This window comes from Blennius ocellaris, assembly GCF_963422515.1.
Source record: "Blennius ocellaris genome assembly, chromosome: 11".
Classification (NCBI taxonomy): Eukaryota; Metazoa; Chordata; class Actinopteri; order Blenniiformes; family Blenniidae; genus Blennius; species Blennius ocellaris.
In genome coordinates, this window is record NC_137660.1 from 4,026,212 (window position 1) to 4,051,486 (window position 25,275).

General features: G+C 45.5%; 1 protein-coding gene across 1 annotated transcript; it reads right to left on the bottom strand.

Moving 5' to 3' along the window:
- Window positions 1-384: 384 nt before the first annotated feature.
- Window positions 385-8,458, bottom strand: LOC308136884 (transmembrane protein 263-B-like). Its single transcript, XM_080505418.1, has 3 exons — window positions 8,343-8,458; window positions 2,859-2,991; window positions 385-847 (listed from the first exon to the last, which is right to left on the bottom strand). The coding sequence occupies exons 1-3, from the start codon at window positions 8,352-8,354 to the stop codon at window positions 567-569; spliced, it is 426 nt and encodes a 141-aa protein (XP_080361544.1). The 5' UTR covers window positions 8,355-8,458; the 3' UTR covers window positions 385-566.
- Window positions 8,459-25,275: the final 16,817 nt, after the last annotated feature.

Below are 25,275 nucleotides of genomic sequence, written 5' to 3' on the forward strand. Positions count from 1 at the left end.
GGGACTCAGATTCACAGAGTGCTTTTCAAATAAATCTCATATTTAATTGACTTAAGCCACAGCGCAGTAAGTGATGGAGCAAGGCGTTCTGTTGAGTGTAGTACCTTGTGAATCCTTACACCGAGGCCCCGCCCACACAACCGCTGACTGGAAACCACATTGGGTCTTTTTAACTTCAGAAAACCTTCATGTTTATCAATTGATTGTGAAATGCACCAGATGTTGAAGATGCTATTTGCATGTGCAATATTGTGTTTCAGAAACATTTGTTTAGTGTTTCCACAGAAACAACCATGTGTGATTCAGAAGCCCTGAAGGTTCAGTCCCTCTGAACGTCGTACAAACCAGCAGCCAAGAGGTTTCCAGTCAAGCCGTTGTCACGTGCATGAGGCCTGAAGTCACCCTGAGCCACCGAGGTCAGGAGGTCAGGAGGTCAGGAGGTCCCGCCCCCTCCGCCATGACTCTCCTTGGTTTGGTCACATGTGTGAATGTAGCTGCATGAGTGAATGAAGTGTTTCAGTCTCGACCTCCCAGGTTTCAGTTCAGCAGAGTTCGTCCTCTGGGACTCAGTCGGCTTTGTCCTTTTTTTTCGGTGTGACTTTGCTCGCCACGGCAGACCCCACGGCGCCGACGCCCCCCGTCACCATGGAGATGCTTCCTTTAACCACCCCCGCGCTGGCCGTGGGCACGCTGGTGACGGCCATCTTGGTGAGCTCCAGGCCTTTGGTTCCCACCCAGGCCACGCCCCCGAAGGTCGCACCCACCACGTTGCGCGTCATGCTGAACAGGCCGCCGCCCACTCGCCACATGACTCCTCCTTCTGGCCTCGGGTGGTCCTTGTCTGGGCCTGAGGAGAGAAATCACACAGGTCGTGGTCCAAACAGGCGTCAAACATCTCAGTCGTCATGTTTCATTTAAAACAATATGACTGAGCGCACATGGTGAAGCTCTGGAAAAATCTTTTCACTCATTTTACTGTTTGACTTGAAAAATGTGATGCTTAAAGGAGCCGTCACCCGGAAATCACATGTTTCCTTGCTGAAACATGAATGTTGGTGTTGGACTTCAGCTGAAACTTGCCTGAAAATCTGGAGTTTGAAAGTTTTGAGAGTTTTTTAGTTTGGGCTCTTTGTTCAAGCCAGAATGGCTCACGATCCCCAGAACAGGAGGTTGTGATGGTGCTGCTGTGGGTTTGTCAACACAGGAGGCTAATGTCATGACCCTCCTCCACCTGACGTCACCGTTAGCCTGCCGCGGCGCCGCCATTACTGACGAGTCGTGAGAAAGACGTCTCAATGTTGCTCTCATGTCAACTGCTCAGTTGTCGGTTGCCAGAATCAACAGAAGTGTTTCAGTGAGCATCGGTGGATCAAACGACCAGGAACCACTGGACTGAAGTTATCAACTATCAATGTTCCTGCGACTCTCCCAGCTGCTCTTTACGTCTCTGCCACACGTCGTGTGTCTGAATGTTTCACGACTTTGAGACGATACCAGGTGACGATGGCGTCAATCGACTCTCAGGGACTCACCTGCAGTACAACCAGTACGTCTTGCCGCTTCTGTAACGTTAAGCTTTATTGTGTATGAGACCCTGAAATCACCGGAGACAAGACAGCAGGGACCTGTCAATGGGGCTAGCGCGAGATGCTAACACTCGATGCTAATGCTAGATGCTGACGCTACATTGCTCGTATGAACCTTGAAACGCATGTGACTGACAAATGACCACATAGTTTATTTACAACCTCCAGGGTGTGTAGACGGCTCCATAAGAGGTTTTTAATTTGATTTCTGGTGTCTGATCTCACACGGCACTACAGCCTCCATGTTCGACGCTTCCTTTGGCCAATCAACAAGCGTCTAACATCTGTACCAGTCAGTCTCACATGAAGTCATGCAAGAGAAAGTTGTGGTATGAAAGAGTCACAACGAGCTCCATGGTTGAATTTTTTTCCTAATAAATTCAAAGAATTGATTTAAAGAGAATTTAAGGGCGACTGGACACATTAGAATAGCAGGTTTAGACTTCTGGTCTCACATTTGAAGAGACGGACTCCCAACTGTAAGAACTAGACAAAGACAAAGATACCTTGTTGTGGACCCTAATGGACAAACGAAAATACCAGAAATTGAGAACAAAACAGCTGCAGAGAGAAAACTAGAGGAAGGAGAAAACGACCTGGCAGCAATGTGGAGGAAGTCGCCACGCCGGACCCTTTTCCTTATGAGTAGTAACGTATCTTTAGAGATGAACGCTACTGGCGAAAGATAACTAGACTTTGAGTGGGGAAACCTCCAGGTGGACCATATGGACCTAAACGGCCTACAAGCTGAAGGGGGCGCTCTCTCTCTGACACATGGACCCTCCCCTCGAAACTCCCAATCCAACAGTCATGAGGCGACAGACGAGGCTGTTTATGTTATTATTATGTTATTAGTTATTTTGTCTCAACGTTTCAGCCACCGGTCCTTGTGGTACCAGGGGTGTAGAACAAAAGTTATACGTTTATTTAAGGGTGTGCATACAACATAGAGCTACATTAATCAAATTTTAATCATGATTACGATTTTGGCTCCAGACGATCTCAACATTCATATAATTGAGGAAAAACTATTATGTGGTGTTTTCATTGTGAGACTCTGGTCCAGACTGTGGGAAAGACTCTGGTCCAGACTGTGGGACAGACTCTGGTCCAGACTGTGGGACAGTACTGCCCACAGGTTTCATTCACATGTACTGGAAGTATCCAGGAAGTGTCACCAGGTCTATGGACAAAGGACAGATGGAACCTGGCAGCTCTGAGACCTCAAGAAGCTCAACCTGCAGAAACCGGCCCCCTGGTGCTCCTCCTCACCGTATGGGTCCTCCTCTTCAAGTGGTGGCTGGACCTCCTCCTCCTCCGGGTCCTCACAGCTCTGATGGGGGTCGGAGTCCCCAGGAGAAGAGCCCCCCTCTCCGTCCACTTCCTGTTGGCACGTCTGAGACACCTGAGAGGCAGAAGCAGGTTTTTACAGGGACCGTCTGAGGAGGGTCTGATCAGTCTGCATGGAACCACGTAGACCTGCACAGAACTGTTCCACCTAGACTCCACCAGCAGGTTCTGAGCAGCTGATGCTGGTACCTGACAGGGAACTGGTGACTCTACCTTCATTCTCTAAATGCTAGAAGAAATGGTTGTACGTAAGCTCAGTGACCGTTCATGTACTAAGGACTGATTAGAGTGTTCCAGTAGTTCTAGAGTTCCTCATAGCACAGAGACTCTGGTCTCTGTTCTGGTCCTGTTAGATCTCAGTGCTGCTTTTCATACTATTGATCAGAACATCCTGTTACAGAGGCTAGAACACATCATGATCAGAACATCATCGGGCTTAAAGGTTCTAAAGTGGTTCTGATCATATTTATCAGACTGTGTGGACCAGGTCTCTAGTGGATCTGCAGGTCTAGACTGCTACTGGAGGGTTACTGGTGGCGTTAATGCTCTAGAGGGTTACTGGTGGCATTAATGCTCTAGAGGGTTACTGGTGGTGTTAATGTTCTAGAGGGTTACTGGTGGTGTTAATGTTCTAGAGGGTTACTGGTGCCGTTAATGCTCTAGAGGGTTACTGGTGGCGTTAATGCTCTAGAGGGTTACTGGTGGCGTTAATGCTCTAGAGGGTTACTGGTGGCGTTAATGCTCTAGTGGGTTACTGGTGGCGTTGATGTTCTAGAGGGTTACTGGTGGTGTTAATGCTCTAGTGGGTTACTGGTGGTGTTAATGTTCTAGAGGGTTACTGGTGGTGTTAATGTTCTAGAGGGTTACTGGTGGCGTTAATGCTCTAGTAGGTTACTGGTTGCGTTAATGTTCTAGAGGGTTACTGGTGGTGTTAATGTTCTAGAGGGTTACTGGTGGTGTTAATGTTCTAGAGGGTTACTGGTGGCGTTAATGCTCTAGAGGGTTACTGGTGGTGTTAATGCTCTAGAGGGTTACTGGTGGTGTTAATGCTCTAGAGGGTTACTGGTGGTGTTAATGTTCTAGAGGGTTACTGGTGGTGTTAATGCTCTAGAGGGTTACTGGTGGTGTTAATGCTCTAGAGGGTTACTGGTGGTGTTAATGTTCTAGAGGGTTACTGGTGGCGTTAATGCTCTAGAGGGTTACTGGTGGCGTTAATGCTCTAGAGGGTTACTGGTGGTGTTAATGCTCTAGAGGGTTACTGGTGGTGTTAATGTTCTAGAGGGTTACTGGTGGTGTTAATGCTCTAGAGGGTTACTGGTGGTGTTAATGCTCTAGAGGGTTACTGGTGGTGTTAATGTTCTAGAGGGTTACTGGTGGTGTTAATGTTCTAGAGGGTTACTGGTGGTGTTAATGTTCTAGAGGGTTACTGGTGGTGTTAATGCTCTAGAGGGTTACTGGTGGTGTTAATGTTCTAGAGGGTTACTGGTGGCGTTAATGTTCTAGAGGGTTACTGGTGGTGTTAATGTTCTAGAGGGTTACTGGTGGTGTTAATGTTCTAGAGGGTTACTGGTGGCGTTAATGCTCTAGTAGGTTACTGGTGGCGTTAATGTTCTAGAGGGTTACTGGTGGTGTTAATGCTCTAGAGGGTTACTGGTGGTGTTAATGTTCTAGAGGGTTACTGGTGGTGTTAATGCTCTAGAGGGTTACTGGTGGCGTTAATGCTCTAGAGGGTTACTGGTGGTGTTAATGTTCTAGAGGGTTACTGGTGGTGTTAATGTTCTAGAGGGTTACTGGTGGCGTTAATGCTCTAGTAGGTTACTGGTAGCGTTAATGTTCTAGAGGGTTACTGGTGGCGTTAATGTTCTAGAGGGTTACTGGTGGCGTTAATGTTCTAGAGGGTTACTGGTGGTGTTAATGTTCTAGAGGGTTACTGGTGGTGTTAATGTTCTAGAGGGTTACTGGTGGTGTTAATGCTCTAGAGGGTTACTGGTGGTGTTAATGTTCTAGAGGGTTACTGGTAGTGTTAATGTTCTAGAGGGTTACTGGTGGTGTTAATGCTCTAGAGGGTTACTGGTGGTGTTAATGCTCTAGAGGGTTACTGGTGGTGTTAATGTTCTAGAGGGTTACTGGTGGTGTTAATGCTCTAGAGGGTTACTGGTGGTGTTAATGTTCTAGAGGGTTACTGGTGGTGTTAATGTTCTAGAGGGTTACTGGTGGCGTTAATGCTCTAGAGGGTTACTGGTGGCGTTAATGCTCTAGAGGGTTACTGGTGGCGTTAATGTTCTAGAGGGTTACTGGTGGCGTTAATGTTCTAGAGGGTTACTGGTGGTGTTAATGTTCTAGAGGGTTACTGGTGGCGTTAATGTTCTAGAGGGTTACTGGTGGTGTTAATGTTCTAGAGGGTTACTGGTGGCGTTAATGCTCCAGAGGGTTACTGGTGGTGTTAATGCTCTAGAGGGTTACTGGTGGTGTTAATGTTCTAGAGGGTTACTGGTGGTGTTAATGCTCTAGAGGGTTACTGGTGGTGTTAATGTTCTAGAGGGTTACTGGTGGTGTTAATGTTCTAGAGGGTTACTGGTGGCGTTAATGTTCTAGAGGGTTACTGGTGGTGTTAATGTTCTAGAGGGTTACTGGTGGCGTTAATGTTCTAGAGGGTTACTGGTGGTGTTAATGTTCTAGAGGGTTACTGGTGGTGTTAATGTTCTAGAGGGTTACTGGTGGTGTTAATGTTCTAGAGGGTTACTGGTGGTGTTAATGTTCTAGAGGGTTACTGGTGGTGTTAATGTTCTAGAGGGTTACTGGTGGTGTTAATGCTCTAGAGGGTTACTGGTGGTGTTAATGTTCTAGAGGGTTACTGGTGGTGTTAATGTTCTAGAGGGTTACTGGTGGCGTTAATGCTCCAGAGGGTTACTGGTGGTGTTAATGCTCTAGAGGGTTACTGGTGGTGTTAATGTTCTAGAGGGTTACTGGTGGTGTTAATGCTCTAGAGGGTTACTGGTGGTGTTAATGTTCTAGAGGGTTACTGGTGGTGTTAATGTCCTAGAGGGTTACTGGTGGCGTTAATGTTCTAGAGGGTTACTGGTGGTGTTAATGTTCTAGAGGGTTACTGGTGGTGTTAATGTTCTAGAGGGTTACTGGTGGCGTTAATGTTCTAGAGGGTTACTGGTGGTGTTAATGCTCTAGAGGGTTACTGGTGGTGTTAATGTTCTAGAGGGTTACTGGTGGTGTTAATGTTCTAGAGGGTTACTGGTGGTGTTAATGCTCTAGAGGGTTACTGGTGGTGTTAATGCTCTAGAGGGTTACTGGTGGTGTTAATGCTCTAGTGGGTTACTGGTGGTGTTAATGTTCTAGAGGGTTACTGGTGGTGTTAATGTTCAGGGTGGTGTTTCTACACATCAGAGGAGCCACAATGTTGTTTCTTTCTTTTCTTCAGATATTTGGAGGGAAAGTCCAGCTGGAGGTCTGGAGGTCCTGGAGGTCTGGAGGTCTGGAGGTCTGGAGGTCCTGGTTGTGATTGAGTCCTGGACCTGATGTCCCCCCAGAGGGAGGAGGTCTGAGACTTCAGGGGCTTCCTTGTTGTCTACAAACAGTCTCAGGAGGAGGTCTCAGGAGGAGGTCTACGTCCCACCAGTGATGGAGGAGGTCTCAGGAGGAGGTCTACGTCCCACCAGTGATGGAGGAGGTCTCAGGAGGAGGTCTACGTCCCACCAGTGATGGAGGAGGTCTCAGGAGGAGGTCTACGTCCCACCAGTGATGGAGGAGGTCTCAGGAGGAGGTCTACGTCCCACCAGTGATGGAGGAGGTCTACGTCCCACCAGTGATGGAGGAGGTCTCCTATCTGCTCCACAGTTCACCACAATGCCTCTGAGCAGAAACCATGGAGGGAATCTCACTGCCAACCAGTTCAGTCCTGATCTGTCATCACTAACTGATGGTCCTGGTCCTGGTCCTGGTGCTGGTGCTGGTCCTGGTGCTGGTCCTGGTCCTGGCGCTGGTCCTGGTGCTGGTCCTGGTCCTGGTTCTGGCGCTGGTCCTGGTGCTGGTCCTGGTCCTGGTCCACAGTCACATCCAACACCAGACTGAAGCCTCTTGTGGTCTTTCTCCTCCCAAACATTATTATTGAGCTTCTCAGTGAACATCCTGGTTCTTCTGCAACTCCTTAAAGGGACAGTAACCATTTAAATGTTCTGTAGAACGGAGCTTCTTCCTCTGATCACACACACACAAACGCCCGCATGCACACGCACGCACACACACACACACACAGACACACACACACACTGACACTCTCTCACACACACACACACACACACACACACACACACACACACACACACACACACACACACACACACACACACACACACACACACACACACACACACACACACACAGATGATGAAGTTGTGTAGACTTGGCCAGCAGCATGTTGTGTTGGTGCAGACCTCCTCCAGCCCCCCTCCTCCAGCCCTCCTCCAAACCTCCAGCCCCCCAGCCCTCCTCCTCCAGACCTCCTCCTCCAGCCCTCCTCCTCCAGACCTCCTCCTCCAGCCCTCCTCCAAACCTCCAGCCCTCCAGACCTCCTCCAGACCTCCAGCCCTCCTCCAGACCTCCTCCTCCAAACCTCCAGCCCTCCTACAGACCTCCTCCAGACCTCCAGCCCTCCTCCAGACCTCCAGCCCTCCAGCCCTCCTGACCTCCTCCAGCCCTCCTCCAGACCTCCTCCAGCCCCCAGCCCTCCAGACCTCCTCCTCCAGCCCTCCTCCTCCAGCCCCTCAGCCCTCCTCCAGACCTCCTCCTCCAGCCCTCCTCCAGCCCCCCAGCCCTCCTCCAGCCCTCCTCCAGCCCTCCAGCCCTCCTCCAGCCCTCCAGACCTCCTCCAGCCCTCCTCCTCCAGCCCTCCTCCAGCCCTCCTCCAGCCCTCCAGACCTCCTCCAGCCCTCCTCCTCCTGACCTCCTCCAGCCCTCCTCCAGCCCTCCTCCAGCCCTCCAGCCCTCCTCCAGCCCTCCAGACCTCCTCCAGCCCTCCTCCTCCAGCCCCCAGCCCTCCTCCAGCCCTCCTCCAGCCCTCCTCCAGCCCTCCAGACCTCCTCCAGCCCTCCTCCTCCAGCCCCCCAGCCCTCCTCCAGACCTCCTCCAGCCCCCCAGCCCTCCAGACCTCCTCCAGCCCCCAGCCCTCCAGACCTCCTCCTCCAGCCCTCCTCCAGACCTCCAGACCTTCAGCCCTCCAGCCCTCCTCCAGCCCTCCAGACCTCCTCCTCCAGCCCTCCTCCAGACCTCCAGACCTTCAGCCCTCCAGACCTCCTCCAGACCTCCAGACCCCCAGCCCTCCAGACCTCCTCCCCCAGCCCTCCAGCCCTCCTCCAGACCTCCAGACCTCCAGACCTCCAGACCACCTCCTCTTACCTTCATCCTCATGTCCGAGCTTCCGGTCAAGCAGCGCGAGCTCCTGAATTGTTGTCGTTTTGTTTTTTTTGTATTTTTTTTAAGATACGATCTAAAAATCGGTCTTGCTTCGGTTGTTTTGCTGTAAACCTGAAGCCGGAAGTGACGTAGGGTTGTTTACTATGTGCGGACAGATGTAATGAGCAGGTTTGGCCGCAGGGTGGCAGCAGCGACGCGCTACACAGAAATACACACACACGGTGAAAGTTCCTTCATAGACACGACCAGTGGAAACGATTCTCCTTCTGTGGTTTTTCTTTCTTTTCGTCTTTCTTTTTCTTCCTTATTTACACTGTAGATTCTCTCTGGACGCATCACAACCATGCACACATTTGGAATTATTTAGTCAACAAACAAACAACTCAAAACATGTTTTATGTTTTCAATTCTTTGAAATATTCACATTTTGTGTTAATCACTACGTTTCACACTGTTTACAATTGTAAGAACTGAAAAGAGCTTCTTATTTCACTCTTCACCTAACAGCAACTGGTAATGCTTCATATCATCACCATTCCCCTGTCAGTCACACAAACATAAACACAAACACAGGAACATATTTGTCCTACAAAGAAAGTTTCTTTTCTAGAAATGGATTGACCCTACTTGTGTCCAAGCTATTAATATTTACTGTAAACAAATTAAAGTATAGAGATGTGTGCAGCACAGATTTAATTTTGACCTTCAGTAAAAAAATTGTTATTTTTCAAACTCTAAATTCTGGTGCTTTAATCAATTTTAATAAAAGTTGTCTATCAAAATAAGAGAAAATGCTTTTAGGCCAAAAGTTTAGTTATCACATACACACATTTTTTTCTACTTACTCCCATCTTATTAAAAAAACAAACAAAAAAAACTCCTCTCAATGGACATTATGGCCAAAGTTCAGTTCAGGTCCGCCCCCTTGAGGTGAGGCAGGGTACTGCCTGCCTCACTTGCCAGGTTTTCTCTGCACTTTATTATACGATCAGTAGGAACGATTCTCTCACACATACATTAATATATATTACACAGACCGTAGAGCGTCATGCTATATAACAAATATTAGTGTAAAGTTCATTGGTGATGTCCTGAGGAACAGCGGCGTCATGTGACCACTTCGTACTGGATCCCAGTGAGGCTCAGCTCTTCACTGCCTCACACAGAGTTCTGCCTGATATGATCACCAAATACTCTAATTCAGTGATTTTTACTTAATAAAATGTTCAAATTGTATTGAGTCAAACTGAAAATGCATCTTTAAATCAGTGTAAAATATTAATATTTATTTTCTGTACTTTATTTTCTTTTGATCATTATGGCAGGTGAGGCACCGCCTCCCTAATTCCCAAGTGTCACCACCACCAAATCTCTTCACAAAAATGACATCTGGTTTTAGTAGGAACTCAGTTCTGGTCCTGCCGTACGGCGGCTCTGAAGTGCAAACCTCAACTCGATGATCTGCATTTCCTGCCGCAAATGCATGAGAGTGTGAATGCTGCTGGCAAACTGTAATGCTTTTTGCTGCCTGCCTGCGGCAGGTAGACTGTAATGCTTTGTCCTACCGGCCCGTCTCTGGTCTGGAGTGACAGTTTAAAGACTGGCAGTTTAAAAAGGGCGGAGAGGAGATGAAGAAGAGGGTGAAGAGCACAGATGAAATGTTTGAGAAAAGTTTAAAGCGCAGGGTTTAAAACAAAGTTGATAAAAGAACGTTTTAAAAAAGTTGCACAATTTTCCCAAAATTGCACACTTTTCCAAAAATGACACACTTTTCCAAAAATTACACACTTTTCAAAAAGTTAAAGAATTTTCAAAAAATTGCACGATTTTCAAAAAGTTACAAGAGTTTCAAAAAGTTGAAACAGTTGAAAAAGTTGAACAAGTTTCAAAAAGTTGAAACATTTGAAAAAGTTGAACAAGTTTCAAAAAGTTGAACAAGTTTCAAAAAGTTGAAACAGTTGAAAAAGTTGAAAAAGTGTCAAACAGTTAAAAAAATTGAAAAAATGTGAGAAAGTGTGAGTTGAAAAAGTTTCAAAAAGTTGAACAAGTTTCAAAACGTTGACACAGTTGATAAAGTTGAACTGTTTAAAAGTTGAATGGTTGAAATCAGTGAAGATTTGAAGAAGTTATAGGTAGTAAAACATTTCTCCATCCGTTAACATTGGAAAAAAGCTGCACAAAAGTTGAAATATTTTAAAAAGTTGAAGAGATTTGAAAAAGTTGAAACATAGCCGGAAAGTGCCAAAAAAGCGGGACGATTTGACATTTGAATGGTTACGAACGGTTGAAGATTGCCAGAGTTTAAGCGATTCGAAAAACGTACAGAATAAACAGAATAATAAAGATTTGAATCTCAAGAGTGTGAATGCCATGCATTCACACTAATAACAAATGTAAAAACACAACAACAAATTGAAACGCACAACATTAACTTCACTGGAAGAGGGAGGAAGAGGACGACGTCTAGTTAAAATACTTTGACACTCCCTCTTCGTCCTTTATTAGCGGCTCACGGAGCTATGATGAACTTTGAAGTGTACTGAAGTGTACCAGTAACTACATAGAGGAAAGGTGGGCCTTGTGGGCCAGAGATGGCGAATTCACCTTTTGAAGGCAGATGTGTGTCCCGGCCGGTCAGCTTGCGCTAGCCACCATGCTAGCCACCATGTTAACCACCATGCTAGCCATCATGCTAACCACCATGCTAGCCATCATGCCAGCCACCATGCTAACCACCATGCTAGCCACCATGCTAACCACCATGCTAACCACTATGCTAGCCACCATGCTAACCACCACGCTAGCCACCATGCAAACCACCATGCTAACCACTATGCTAGCCACCATGCTAACCACCATGCTAGCCACCATGCTAACCACCATGCTAACCACCATGCTAACCACAATGCTAACCACTATGCTAGCCACCATGCTAACCACCATGCTAGCCACGATGCTAACCACCATGCTAACCACTATGATAGCCACCATGCTAACCACCACGCTAGCCACCATGCTAACCACCATGCAAACCACTATGCTAACCACCATGCCAATCACCATGCGGAGTGGGTGAAGCAGAGTAACCAGCTGTTCCTGCAGCTTCAATATAGCTGAAGGTTTGAATCTCATTATATGAAATGAACCAAGACGAAATCCTTTCAAACTTGAATTTCTTTATTCCAACCATGAGCTCACACAGTGAGGCATGTTCACATAGCATGCCATGCTACATATAGCTGGCTGCAGTTAGCCACGGAGCATCAAGCCGGCTGCAGATCACCTGATCAGCCACGACACCTCCAGCTGTGGCCGGCCCTGGACCACCGGCAGACAAAGTCAACCACAGCTGGGGGGGGACGTGGGGCAGCAATCCAAAGCAGCTCCAAGCAGAAGATTCCGGTTCCAAGCCGTACTGCACTGTACTGTACTCTCGTCCAATCAGCGAAATGCTGCGGGGGGGGGGGGCAGTAACTTCATTGCTTCCCTCTGAAGGAAGCTGGACGCTGCTATTGGGTTAAAATGTAGAGTGACAGGATCATCAGCCAATCAGATGTTGATGTTATTGACAGAACTCTTCAGGACCAGCAGAGTTTCAAGTGCTGGTCTGGGTGTGGTCGTTGAAATGAGCTTGTCTGATTGGCTCATGGGCTCATGGGCAGGAGGTGATGACTCTGTTATGATCTGCTCCTCTGGAGTGATGGAGGCTGATTGAACATCAAGATCATGATACATAGAGGACCTGCTCCAGGACCTTTTTCAATAGTGAGTAGAAGAAGAAGAAGACGACACCAGAAATGATGAGTGAACTCAGAACAATAAAGACTTCGTCAGCATTTTACAGCAGGAGGATTTAATCTACAAGTGATGGTGATGCTAGTTTTTCTTCACTTTCTTCACTTTGTTGGAAACACTGGAAGATGATGTGATGGAGAAGCTGCTCAGTCTTGATGTGTTGTGGTTGTTGTCAGCTGTCATGTTGGTGTGGATTAAGTACTGATGTATAGTAGTGGCCTTACATTGGATTCAGATTGTGTTTTTACTGCTTCAAGGTGGGGGGGGGGGGGGGGGGGGGGGCTGCTGGCCCTGACTGAAATACCACTGCATGCTACCATCTGGTCTTCTCTGGAGAGTTTGGTTACAGACAGAAGCTCGCCGGCTGTGATTCTTCTGAAGCAGATAAGAACCCCTGCACAACTCTGTTTCTGTTTTCAAAATAATTAATACATAGTGTCAGGGTTAGTAGAACTCAATTGTAGGGAGAGTCAAGAAGCTCAGTTTAAAAGTGTTTATTATAAAAACCACAGCAGAAGCAAAGTCAGGTAGGTCAAAACCAGTACCGGTGATAGAGGAGGAAATCCAGGAGGAGAAGTCTGGCAGCAGGAGGTCAGAACACAAAGGCAACATGAGGAGAAATGGTGGGTATGAATGGTGTGAGAACGCAGACAAACTGACAACCAGAGCTACAAGAGAGGAACTGAATCCAAACACTGATGATGATTACAAACAGCTGTGAGCAGGAGGAGGAAGCAGGAGAGCAGAGGGGCGGAGCTAAAGGAACACAGGAGGAGAGGAGAGAAAACTCTCAGGAGGGGAGGAGTGAAGACTCCCAGGAAGGGAGGAGTGAGGACTCTCAGGAAGGGAGGAGTGAAGACTCTCAGGAAGGGAGGGGTGAAGACTCCCAGGAAGGGAGGAGTGAGGACTCTCAGGAAGGGAGGAGTGAAGACTCTCAGGAAGGGAGGGGTGAGGACTCTCAGGAAGGGAGGAGTGAAGACTCTCAGGAAGGGAGGGGTGAGGACTCTCAGGAAGGGAGGAGTGAAGACTCCTAGGAAGGGAGGAGTGAGGACTCTCAGGAAGGGAGGAGGGAAGACTCTCAGGAAGGGAGGAGTGAGGACTCTCAGGAAGGGAGGAGTGAAGACTCTCAGGAAAGGAGGAGTGAAGACTCTCAGGAAGGGAGGGATGAGGACTCTCAGGAAGGGAGGGGTGAGGACTCTCAGGAAGGGAGGGGTGAAGACTCTTAGGAAGGGAGGAGTGAGGACTCTCAGGAAGGGAGGGGTGAGGACTCTCAGGAAGGGAGGGGTGAGGAGAGCAGGAAGGGAGGGGTGAGGAGAGCAGGAAGGGAGGGGTGAGGACTCTCAGGAAGGGAGGGGTGAGGAGAGCAGGAAGGGAGGGGTGAGGAGAGCAGGAAGGGAGGGGTGAGGACTCTCAGGAAGGGAGGGGTGAGGACTCTCAGGAAGGGAGGGGTGAGGAGAGCAGGAAGGGAGGGGTGAGGACTCTCAGGAAGGGAGGGGTGAGGAGAGCAGGATCAGGACACTCTGCAGGTCGTTTGTTCAAATAACAACATTGGAGATTCCATCTAAATAATCCTGTGTTTAATATTTTTGCAGCCCATGCAATAGATCATGCAATAGAAATACTTTTTACTTTTAAAAGTACATTTGAGTACATTTTACAGCCTGTACTTTTTACTTTTACTTGAGTAGATATTTGGATCAGTACTTTTTACTTATACTCAAGTCGTTTTTTTACATAGGTATTTAAGTTGTACTCAAATAAGGAGTCTGCGTACTTTTGCCATCTGTGGAGGAGGAAGATAAGACTCTCAGGAGGGGAGGAGTGAAGACTCTCAGGAAGGGAGAACAAGAACAAGGTGCACCACCAGTCTGCATGCAGTGCAATACAGTAGATAAGTAAGGCTTTAATAATAAAGTACTTTACCAGTAGCTGTTACAAGGTACGACACCAGCACAGTAGGAGACTTTGTCCTCTCTCTCTCTCTCTCTCTCTCTCTCCCTCCCTCTCTCCCTCCCTCCCTCCCTCCCTCCCAGCAGGCCAGTGAAGAGGAGGAGCCTATTGGGGATGAAGAGGACAAAGAACCACCCTTGAAGAAAATGTAGCCTAAAAGATGACATCCAGAATGTGGTGTATCACAGACATACATTACATGAAGTACAAGATGTGGAAGTTTCATGTTTTAAGTAAGGAACCAGGAGGCCGAACAACCACTGACACGATTTCTGCCCTTTAACCACCTTCCTCTTACACCTCTTGTCCTCCCAGCCAACCAGAATCAACCATTTAGAAAAGAAGTTATATAACAATTAGCTGTTGTTCTTCTGTCTCTTTCTCATAGGCAACTGCTGAATTTAGAAAACACCTGGACGAACAGATGTGCGAGAGAAGGAAACTCAACCAAATGCAAAAAAATTTGCAGAAGTCGAGAGATGAAGTCAATTCTCTTAAAAAAGGAAAATGCACGTCTGAAAGACATCATCAATCGTCAGTATTCCTAATTGTAATATTTATTAGCAGGGTGTTTTCTGGAGATGGATGCAGTGAAGTATAAACTTAGAAATGTTATGGGCTGAAACACGTTTGGCTAAATAAGTGCTGTGTTGCTAGCTGGTGAGGCAGTGTGGCTGCTCATGTCGCCGTTGATAGATTCAAATTAGAATGATATTTAATTGTCTCTTTCTGGAGGAATTGGTCAACAAAAGTCATGGCCTGGAGAACATACAGTTCATGAGAATAAATGATGCTTCTCTGCCTTCAACGGCTCAACGAGGCAACCGGCGCCAGAATAAAACCTGGGGAATTTGAATTTGGGAGAAATTGTAGAAGTAAAACTGTTCACAAGCAGGTTTCCTCTGCAGAGCCTCATCAATGGGCTTTGGAGGGTTGGAGGGTTGAGTTTGTGTTCACAGCTGCAGGAAATGTCTTTGGAAGACAAAGAGCACTGAGTTGCTGGCTGCTATTTTGATCTAGTGACTGGAATGATTGTTTTTTCTTTATACAACCTCTTTCTAGAAATCCCTCAAATGAAAAGTGACCTCGCCATTATTGCTCAAAAGGTAAGTTCCTCTGAGTTTCATTGCTTTTTAAAATTGTTTCTCCAGCAGAGCTGCAGAGACTTGTGATGCTGGGCTGATTGATAATGTTAATTATATGATGTATTTGCACTTTACTTTATTGAAGAGAATAACTATATGTTTCTTCTATGAACTAGACTGGAAGGACTCCTGTGGAGGATCTACAGTAGATTCCTTCTCCACTTTTGAAGAAGTGCAACCAGTGAGTAACCCCCTTGTGTTTTTATTTATTTAGTTAGTTTACTTGTTACTCAAACAGGGCAATTTGGATTTTTATGATGTTTGGCTGATTACTTTTGCATGTAACTTCAATGTATTGACATGTTTACTGTGTGTTGCCTGTGTCATTTTATATCCCAGAGTGTTGCTGAGCCACGTAGCAAACCTTTATTCTGTAGACACTCGCTGTGGACATGATGGACCAAGTTGTCCAACTCTCTCTGAGCCTGTTTCAGCAACACACTGCAGCTGGACCACAGTGAAGCCTCAGGGTCAGAGTCACCAAGGGTTTGCTTTCTGACTGGCTGGTTGGAGAGCAACTTTAGAAACAGTTAAACAAGCCAGAGGACAAGACGGCGACTTCCTTCACTTCTGGAGGGACATTCCAGGTACGGGGACGATTCTTACTGGAGGAAAACCATTAGGAAGTCATTTTTACATGATATGGGACCTTTAAGTGAAAATGGCCCAAATGGTCCTGAAGCCGCTCTCACTGGAAACTTTATTAAATAGAAATGTCTTCATCCTCACCTTACAAGTAGCAGCTTCCCTGACTGAAGCCGGGGCCTGGTTCCACATGAAGAGGAGCTTGAGAGCTCAAAGCTCTGCCTTCATTTGTTCTTTTAGAAAACCCAGGAACCTCCAGTAGGAGAACTCTGAGAACCAGGTTTCTCTTTAGGTCTCTGGGATATGAACGATGACAAAGACTGAACAGACGACACAATTACTCTCTGTGTACAAAGTGCACCTCCTGCAAAGGTCAAAAGGTGAATACAAGAATACAATACAATACAATTAAATGTAGGACACCACATATATATATATATATATATATATATATATAAATATAAATATAAAAATAAAATTCCCCTCTTGCCCTCCGCGGGCGGTCACCTGTTTTTCTATTCCAAGCTCGGGTCCTCTACCAGAGGCCTGGGAGCTTGAGGGTCCTGGTCCTCTACCAGAGGCCTGGGAGCTTGAGGGTCCTGGTCCTCTACCAGAGGCCTGGGAGCTTGAGGGTCCTGGTCCTCTACCAGAGGTTGTTCCAGGGATCTGCTGTAGCCCCTCCTCCAGTTTGGGGGTTCCTGCCCCGAGGGCACTACTGTCACCTTCACCTTCCAAGCCTCTCCAGCTCCTCTCTGAGCCCCTGGTACTCCTTCCTTCTGATGTTGCCACACTTGGTATTGCTACATCCACCACCACGGCTTTCCGCTGCCCTTTATCAACCACCACGACGTCTGGTTGGTTCTCCATTACCATCCTGTCTGTCTGGATCTGGAAGTCCCACAGGATCTTCATCGGTCATTCTCCACCACCTTTGGATGGAGTGTGTCATTTTCATCATGTGTTCTTTGTGTAATGGACGTGGAGAGCTGTTCTATAATTTGCTTAAATAGTCAAATTATTTCCTTGTGGTGTGCATAAAAGGATTTTGGAGCTAATTGAGTGGCGTGACATAAACGTAGAGGTGCAGTGACTCGGGTTTATGTCAGCCGACCACGTCTATTACACTGTTATAGCGTTATTGTGAAGTTGAACTAATAGCGCATTTATTCGTCTGAGAACTGGTGATGTCTGTGCATTACAGGCCCTGACTCTGTGCAATGAAGTGTATATGACAATAAAGTAGTGAATTTCAAACTATTTATTTATTTTTAAACTGTATTTTAAACAGGCCTCTAGGCTCATAGGTTTTTCCAAAAAAATCCTGATTTGTTTTCACAGCACCACCAGTTCAAAATGACTTCCTGTGGCCCAGTTGTTCAAAACTGGGTTATTTTAGCAGAATGTTTCATTGGAATTGACCTTATATTGAGATTGTAACCATTTTCAGTACTAAATGTGTGATTTTACAAAATGATAGACAATTTCATTACGTACACTGAGTGTCACAACGTATAGCTTATAAGGTTATTATAACAATATCTTACTAGTCCAGCCCACTCAAGATGAAACTGGACTGAATGTGGCTTCTGAAGTTACATTTTATTTAGTATATAATATATACATGTGTATATACGTGTATATGTGATATATATCTTCATATTGGTTCAGTTATGTGATTGTATGTGTCTTCATTATCATACTTGATGTTTGGTTTGTTCAGGATCAACTGGTCCCCCAATTTACCACGTCACACTGTAGTATTTAGTCGTGCATAAGAATGCACTATGTATGCACGATATATTATTTGCTGCCCAAATGCTTAGTAGTGCTAAGTCCTAAAGTACTCAGGTAAACTCCAAATAATAATTTATTACAACCAGTATCTGACACAGTGAGACGTGGACAACTGATCCTCTACATCAGAGATTATGTTGATATTCTCCCAAAGCGGTAGTGGAGGCGTACCTCTTCATTAGAGTATTGGTGTATATCAGAGTGAAGTCCACCGTACACCCTATCCTTCCTGTGTTGAACTGGCCTCAAGAGTTAACCACACTGGGAAACTGTTAGCGGCGGTTCGGAGGGGCATTACTAACCCTAACCCAATATTCATTATTGTGTTGTTATTGTGTTGTCGCCACGGCCGTCCTGGTGCTGACAGGAGGTAACTGGTAGTGATATTATTCACAGTCATGAGGGAACATTGATGCCAGTTGAAGGTGATAATTGTTCCCTCTCTTCAAAGGATCAAAAAGGAGACAAAGCAGGTTTTTCCCTCGGTTATGGTTTTTGCCACCTCGAGCTCCAAATGTGCATCAGAGTTTCATCAAACTGAAACTATTTTCAGCTCAAACTCTCCTCTGGGTTGTTACAGAAACAGACCCCCCCCCCCCCCCCCCCCCGGAGTGATATGAGGGCCCAGATTCCTGCCTTGTTTGTCCACGTCAACAATCACATCAGAGTTCGGTTCTAAACATATTTTAACGTGACTCCAGGAACCCACAGGTAGAAGTCAGAGATTTTAGAGCTCTGGCCAGAAAAACACCGTCCTCATACGTGCTCTTGTTTTGAAACACGGCAACTTCCGGGTACACAGTGTGAAAAAACGTCAGTGTTTTTCTTTCTGTTCTCCAACGATTTTATTATTTGTTTTGAGGAACAGCAAATTAAAATCAACTGGTTTTTAAAGCTTTGTTTGTCCCTTCTTGATCATGATAAAGAATAATGCATTGAATTTCAGTTTTGATTTTTGAATTTTAAATTCCCATAAATTCCCATTAATTTCCATGGAAAGTTTGCAACCTTGAAAATTCCCGTTGTTTTGCAACCCTAATGAAGAGCAGCCTGCTGAGGTTCCTCAGGTTAGGATTTTGGGCCCGTCTGACTGGGAGGAGCCTCCAGGTCGACTCACGACCTGCAGGAGAGACCAGGGGTCCGTTTCACGAAGCAGGTTTAACAAGTCATGGGCTTAACACCGAGCTCTGAGTTGAGTTACACTGAGACAGAAAACGCGGAGTTTTCGGTTTCACGACGCCGGATTTTGATCAGTTTGATGAACTCAGAGTAGTTTCACCTGGAGTCAAGCGCGTGCACCACGACTCTAAAAAGACCACATCAATGGAGCCCCGATTCAACGAGTCACCATGACAACTGAGACGCGGAGGGCGGAGTTTTTTACGCCAGTGGAGCAGGAAGTATTGATCCCATCATATGGCGAATATGAACATATTTAAATTAAAAAAATGCAACGTTGCAGCGGCTGCTAAAGAGAGGGAGGCGGCGTGGAAGAAGATTGCTGCTCAAGTGAATGTGTAAGTAAACGTCTTTGTCATCACAACATTATTGCAAGGGAATACTGCTTGATGGTAGCTTATTAATTTATTTCTTTTAGGTGCAATTCCGCGGGGGAGAAGCCTCTTGGCAGCAGCTGAAAGTGAAATATAAAAACATTGTCCAATCGGGTAAGACCGCTGCTAATTTAATTGTTAATCAATACATTTCTTAACGTAATGTCGATCATGTGTGACATTGTACAGTAAATATCAAGTGGCCATTTGACTGTGAGGTGTTTTATTCCAACATAATGCTGTTTTCAAACACATAAATGTCTTCTCACCCATATCATGTGCTGTCAAATAATTAAGGCTAAACTAAGGCAGACTTTACTCCGCCAACAGAAAGAAGGCAGATGTAAAACGGGTGGTGGCCCAGCACCTCCACCTTTAACAGAGGCAGAATGTTGGGAGGCCAGTGGCTGAGGGAATCCCTGGAGGAGCTCCTGTTCAGAGCTCACCCCTCAAGATACCACTTCCTTCATAATATATAATATGCCGAGGCCTATATATCTCTTTAAGCCTATTTTTGTTCATCTTTATTTCTCCATCATGTCTTTTGTTTTGTCACCCAACAGATTGTGATGGTGCTCTCTGCCTGCTGGACCCCCTCATGCCACAACAGACCTTGTAAGTAGGCAACACTCCAAAGATCTTGCAAAATGGTAGTTTAAATATACTGAAACATATTCATGTAGGATGAAGAGTACGAGGAAACCCTGTCTGCTGCCTTTACAGAGGAGGATCCACAAAGGCCTATAGAGGTATGATAGTTCTCATCCCGTTTACATTTCTGAAACATTGTGGTGGAATAAAGAGTGATATTTTGTCTACACTGAAGTATTTACACATTATTTTAACAGGGCCTGGCTGGGCAGCAGCAGGAGGGTCCCTCAACATCCACTGCAAGGACTGACAGTGAGACAGATGTTCAGTAAACACCAGAGGTTCATTCTGGGGAATTCATGTCCAACTGTAATAATTGAATGTCCTCCTTATGTCCTCCCAGTTATCTGTAAAACAGATCTATAGACTCCACCTGCTCCAGAAGATGGAAAACACTGGAGCACAAGTTAAGGGTGGGTGTACAGTCCCAGGTGAATTATGCTAACTACTAACTACATTAACTAAACTAGCGCTTGTATTTGTAGGAAATAAAAAAGACCAAATGAATTGTGCATCATGTCTTTATTTGGTGGTGGTGGTGGTGATCAGACCCCGAAGTGATGATGTCATATGGTGTCTCTGACAGCTCTGCCATTTGTGAGGAAACGCAGCGCAACGTACAATATGTGCTATGACGTCAGGGCAAGGCTCCGGCTGGTGATGTTGCTAATGTACAGAGCGATTAAACTGTGGATGTACATAATGGTCTCGGCAGTAAAACGGTACCGCTCAAAAAGGAAGGTGTCTGCAAATGCCAGTACATCTATGGTCTGATGATGCGAATATTAAATTCTGGGCGAAGTTATGCTGCGCCTTCATCAATCGGATCATTTTCAAAAGCACATTCCATATTGAGGGAATACAGTTGACGTCTAATTTGCCTCGGGACTAAGGCACTGCAGAACTGTTTCACCAAAACTCCCCCGCTGAATGAGGAAATGAAATCCCGTGTCCGTCTGAAAGGGGGCGGAGCCAGAGCAAAACTCCAGGTTCACTGACAAAAACCTGCTCCCGACCAGGTTAGTTCTAGAGCGTCTGTTGCCCCGGTAACTGACCGGGAGTTGACGTTACACCGCTTCGTGAAACAGGCTTGAGTTACCCCGTTTCCTCTGGTTTGAGTTACCTCCCGTCGTGAAACGGAAAATCACGCATTTCCCTCAACTCGGTGTTCATTAACCTGGGGTAATCCTTAAACCTGCTTTGTGAAACGGACCCCAGATCTGTGGTTTAGTCTGTAAAAGATGTAGAAGTTTGTGTGTTCTTCATTCTGCACTGCCACTCCATACGGCCTGGGAGGGAAAGAACACAGATGGATGGTGCAGAAATCACTTGAGAGGTTCTGGATTGAACATATTTGTGTTGACAGGGATGAAACACACAATAAAAGAAATACTTAGTTTTAAATTTTCATTCAAAATGTCAATCAATACTTGACTTTAGAGTTGATCTCTTCAGTGTATATCAGCCCTGCTGTAATCATGAAAGATGGGAGGGAGTCGTGACTCTTCAATCTGCAGGATGTGAGTTGTGACTCCATCTGGCTGGACGCTCTTCTCAACTGTCACTTTGTCACTTTGACACTTTGACAGGTTGGTCTGAATCCAGTGGTGCTGGCTTTAAACAGTTTCCTCGTGAGGCCCAAAATGACATCTCTCAACATTAAAACTAACTGAATCCAGCTCTGGAGATGTTCCGGGATGAGAAACGCCACTTGGCTATGAGTCACTGTCTTTCCTGAGCAGCTCAGGATGTGGTCAGTCGGAGCAGCTCAGGACGACTGGACATCACAACACAGGCTCAACATGAAAACAATCAACAACATACAACACAAAGTTCAGGGAACACTTCAGCATTGTGAGCCTGCTGGAGGATGTGAACGGTCACTCTCTTTCTGAATATTGTTTATCATTCCATCAATGTGATCTCTCACATTATTCTTGCTGATGACTCAGCAAAACTAAATCAAAAGAAATGTGTCTGATATGTGGTAGCAGATTGAGGACAGAAGTACATGAGAAAGGCACAAATACGAGTTAAACTTTCTAAAACTTTTGTAAGCGGTGACATAAAGATACACTGAATTTACCAAGACACAGTTGACGTGACGAACTGCTTGATTGATGACTAAAAATACAAGGGTTTCAGGCGCGACAATAAATTGGTTAGAATTTTATCTGCAGGACAGCGACTATTCTGTGTATACGTCTTTACAAACCTGAGCCTGTGAAAATCTATTCATGAGCCCCTCATATGTTACCATCCTCTTTTATTTACAATTGTCATAGTAGAGGCTCCCTGTGCTGAAGGTCAAGGGTCAGCATGTCCACTATGACGACGCCTGTCTGGCCATGAGCGCCACCTCCATGTGAAATAAGGTGTGATTTCTGGGGGAAAATGCTCCACCTTTTAATCCTCATCCCACACCGTAGTCACAGCCAGAGTTGAAAACTTTGCTGGTACTGAACGTGGCGCTTTTGAGAAGAACACAGTGAACAAGGCTGACATGTTGTTTCCTGTTTGTCTCCACTGGATGTTTACATGAATCACCAGGTTCACACATTATTAAAATAAACAGTCTTACAGACCACTGACACACATACACACATATAGCTGAACACACAGAGTAGCATATATTAATATGTTTATTGTATGTGACTGTTCATAAAAATAAATATATTATAAATATTACAAATTAAGCTGTATATATAGTATATCGTTTTTTATATACAAAACATTAAATCTCAATTCTGAGGCTGTTCTATAAATAGTTTTCAAATAAACAATAAATAAAGCAACTTCTGATCAATCATATCAATTTCAGGCTTAAAATAATGTAAAGATTTAAGCCCCACCCAGTTCCAATTGAACCACGCCCACTTCCGACTGAGGCCCCGCCCACTCCGAGTACAGCTACAGATCATTTAGATGGTTGAACAGATACAGATACAGATAGTGGTGGCCTCGCTCACCCGTTTTAATAATTATTTTAAAACAGCCTGCCATCCTCCGATACTCACCGATTTCTGACCAGTGACTTTGACTTTCAGAGCAAAAACAGCTCAAAGAAAATAAGGAATAAAGATGAAATTGCAAAAACAACTAAGTGACATAAACTAGAGCAAACTACTACAAACAGACAGAGAAAGGTAACACGGCTCTCGCAGTTAAGGATGTAAAAGAACACTAAAAAGAAGTACGGAAGCAAAGATGAATTAAAGTTCAAAGCAGCACTAAAATAGTAACAGTAAGTAAGTAAGTAAGTAAAACTTTATTTATAGAGCGCCTTTCTCAGACCGAGGTCACAAAGCGCTTCACATTTTTAGTAAAAAAAATAAAAGATAAAATAAAACAGGAATAAAATGCAAATACAGATTTAAAAGGCCAAGACAACACATTGATATACATAACATCCCTAAAAGAACTAAGCGAAAGCCTGAAGAAATAAATAGGTCTTTAGTTGACCCTTAAAGGAATCAACAGACTCCAGAGAACGCAGAGAGAGCGGGAGATCGTTCCAAAGTTTAGGAGCAACAGCCTGGAAGGACCTGTCTCCTCTGGTCTTGAACAGAGTACGTGGAACCATCAGGAGGTTCTGATCCACAGACCTCAGAGCCCTGGCTGGGGCGTAAGGCTGGATCAGGTCTCTAATATAAGAAGGAGCCTGACCGTGCAAAGCTCTAAAGGTAAAAATCAGAATTTTGAAATTGGTCCTGTAGGACACCGGCAGCCAATGAAGAGCTTTAAGGACAGGAGTGATGTGCGTCCTCCTGTTTGTGCGGGTCAGGAGTTAAAAGTGAAGTCAGTAAAATCCACAAAAAAGTGGCCACATACATTAAAACGGCTGCAAAATGTATGTTGATATTCTTTAAATAGCATCTGATCGTCTGTATAATCCTCGTTGCAAAGGTTTCAACATGCTATGGTGGGAATTGTATTCGGTGAAGCTAAACATACTTTTTTGATCCTAAAAGCTCCATAAAGGTCCAGTGTGTAAATGTATAATCCCAACGGTTTCTGTGCTATTTGTCTAAAGACAAAATGCACTCTCCCAGTCTACTAGGTTGCAGGAGATCCTGCTGGAGCCTGCAGAGGTGGTCTGTTCTGTCACATCCCAGTGGGGGAACATGAAAGCAGTGGTTTACGCAGAGTTTGGGGTATTGTTGTTAGAAAAGCTGAGTTATAGTATGTGAACACAACAGCCCTTCCTTGTATTTCCTGTGAGAACTGACCGTTGGCCCCTTCCTCTGGCTCCCAGTGTGCCGGCAGACACATGGCGTCCCCCGGGGGCCGGCCTCTGCAGGGGCTCTCCTCCCTTTTGCTCCATTTCTGTGTATTTTAACTCTTAAAGGCTAAAAATACCCCCGAGTGCGGATGTTGCTGCCGCGTTACATAAGCTTGTTGGACTGAAGTGTCAGGAATGAGAGGTTGTACAGAAGGGTTTGGATCTAAGTTCTCACAAAGTAAACAGTTGTGGAGGAAAGGACAGTTTCCTGGAACGGCTTCACAAGGGGACAGGGCTGGAGGAGCTGGAGGGACAATGTGAGGTTTCCTGGGTTCCTGGGTTCCTGGTTCCTGGTTCCTGGGCTCCACCGAGACTCTAACAATCATAAAGTCCATCACTCAGACAGGAGTCAGGCTGGAGTCCTGAGTTTCTGAATGAGATTTCCTGATTCTCTGGAGATCGTCACTGTCTCCTCTGCTCTTAAACAAGCAGCTAATAAAAGAACCAACAATCACATTCATAGTAGTAAACTCATTTATTCCTCGATCTGTCATCTAGCACAGTGTTTTTAACCTTTTTGAGCCAAGACACACTTTTTTCTTTGGAAAACTCTGGAGGCACACCTCCACCTCCATCACCACCACCACCTGAAAATGTTAAAATGTTAAACTGTGTAGCCTCATTAACAATATAAAGTCTTTCTCATCAAAGTTTGATCAACAGGAATCCAGTAAATCCAGAAAGCAAGGACTTTTTTTAATAGTGCCTCCCTCAGTGTGAAACCTGGACCTGATGGATGAAGAGCTGAGATCCTGGTTCACATTCTTCCTTTTCAAAAACTTCTCCATCACTGTCACTGACACAGTACTTTGATACAAGATGGTAGCAGGAGGTGGAGATGAACCACACTGACGTCTGTCACTTTACATTTCACCGGCAAAGTTCTGTGCTGCCCTCTAGTGGTGAAGAGTATTTATACATGATTACTCTGCAACACACTGTCCGCTGTGAGAGCAAATGATTTTTTTAGAAAAGAATGTGAAATGTGATAATTTCCCACTTACTCAGCTGACGATCTGGAGGAAACACCAGTGAGCCGCGGAGGGGTGAAGAACTCTGGGTAAAGAAATATTGAAAATGAAGCAAAACCTGTTCTCAAGCTGGTAAAACAGAGAAACTATTAAGACTGTGAGGCAACAACATGCTGTTTGTTTGTGTTG

Bases quoted from the DNA above. Each gene is read 5' to 3' on its own strand.
- LOC308136884 (XM_080505418.1), bottom strand. The intron at 848-2,858 runs GTGAGGAGGAGC...TTCTCTCCTCAG, and splicing joins TGAAGAGGAGGACCCATACG to GCCCAGACAAGGACCACCCG.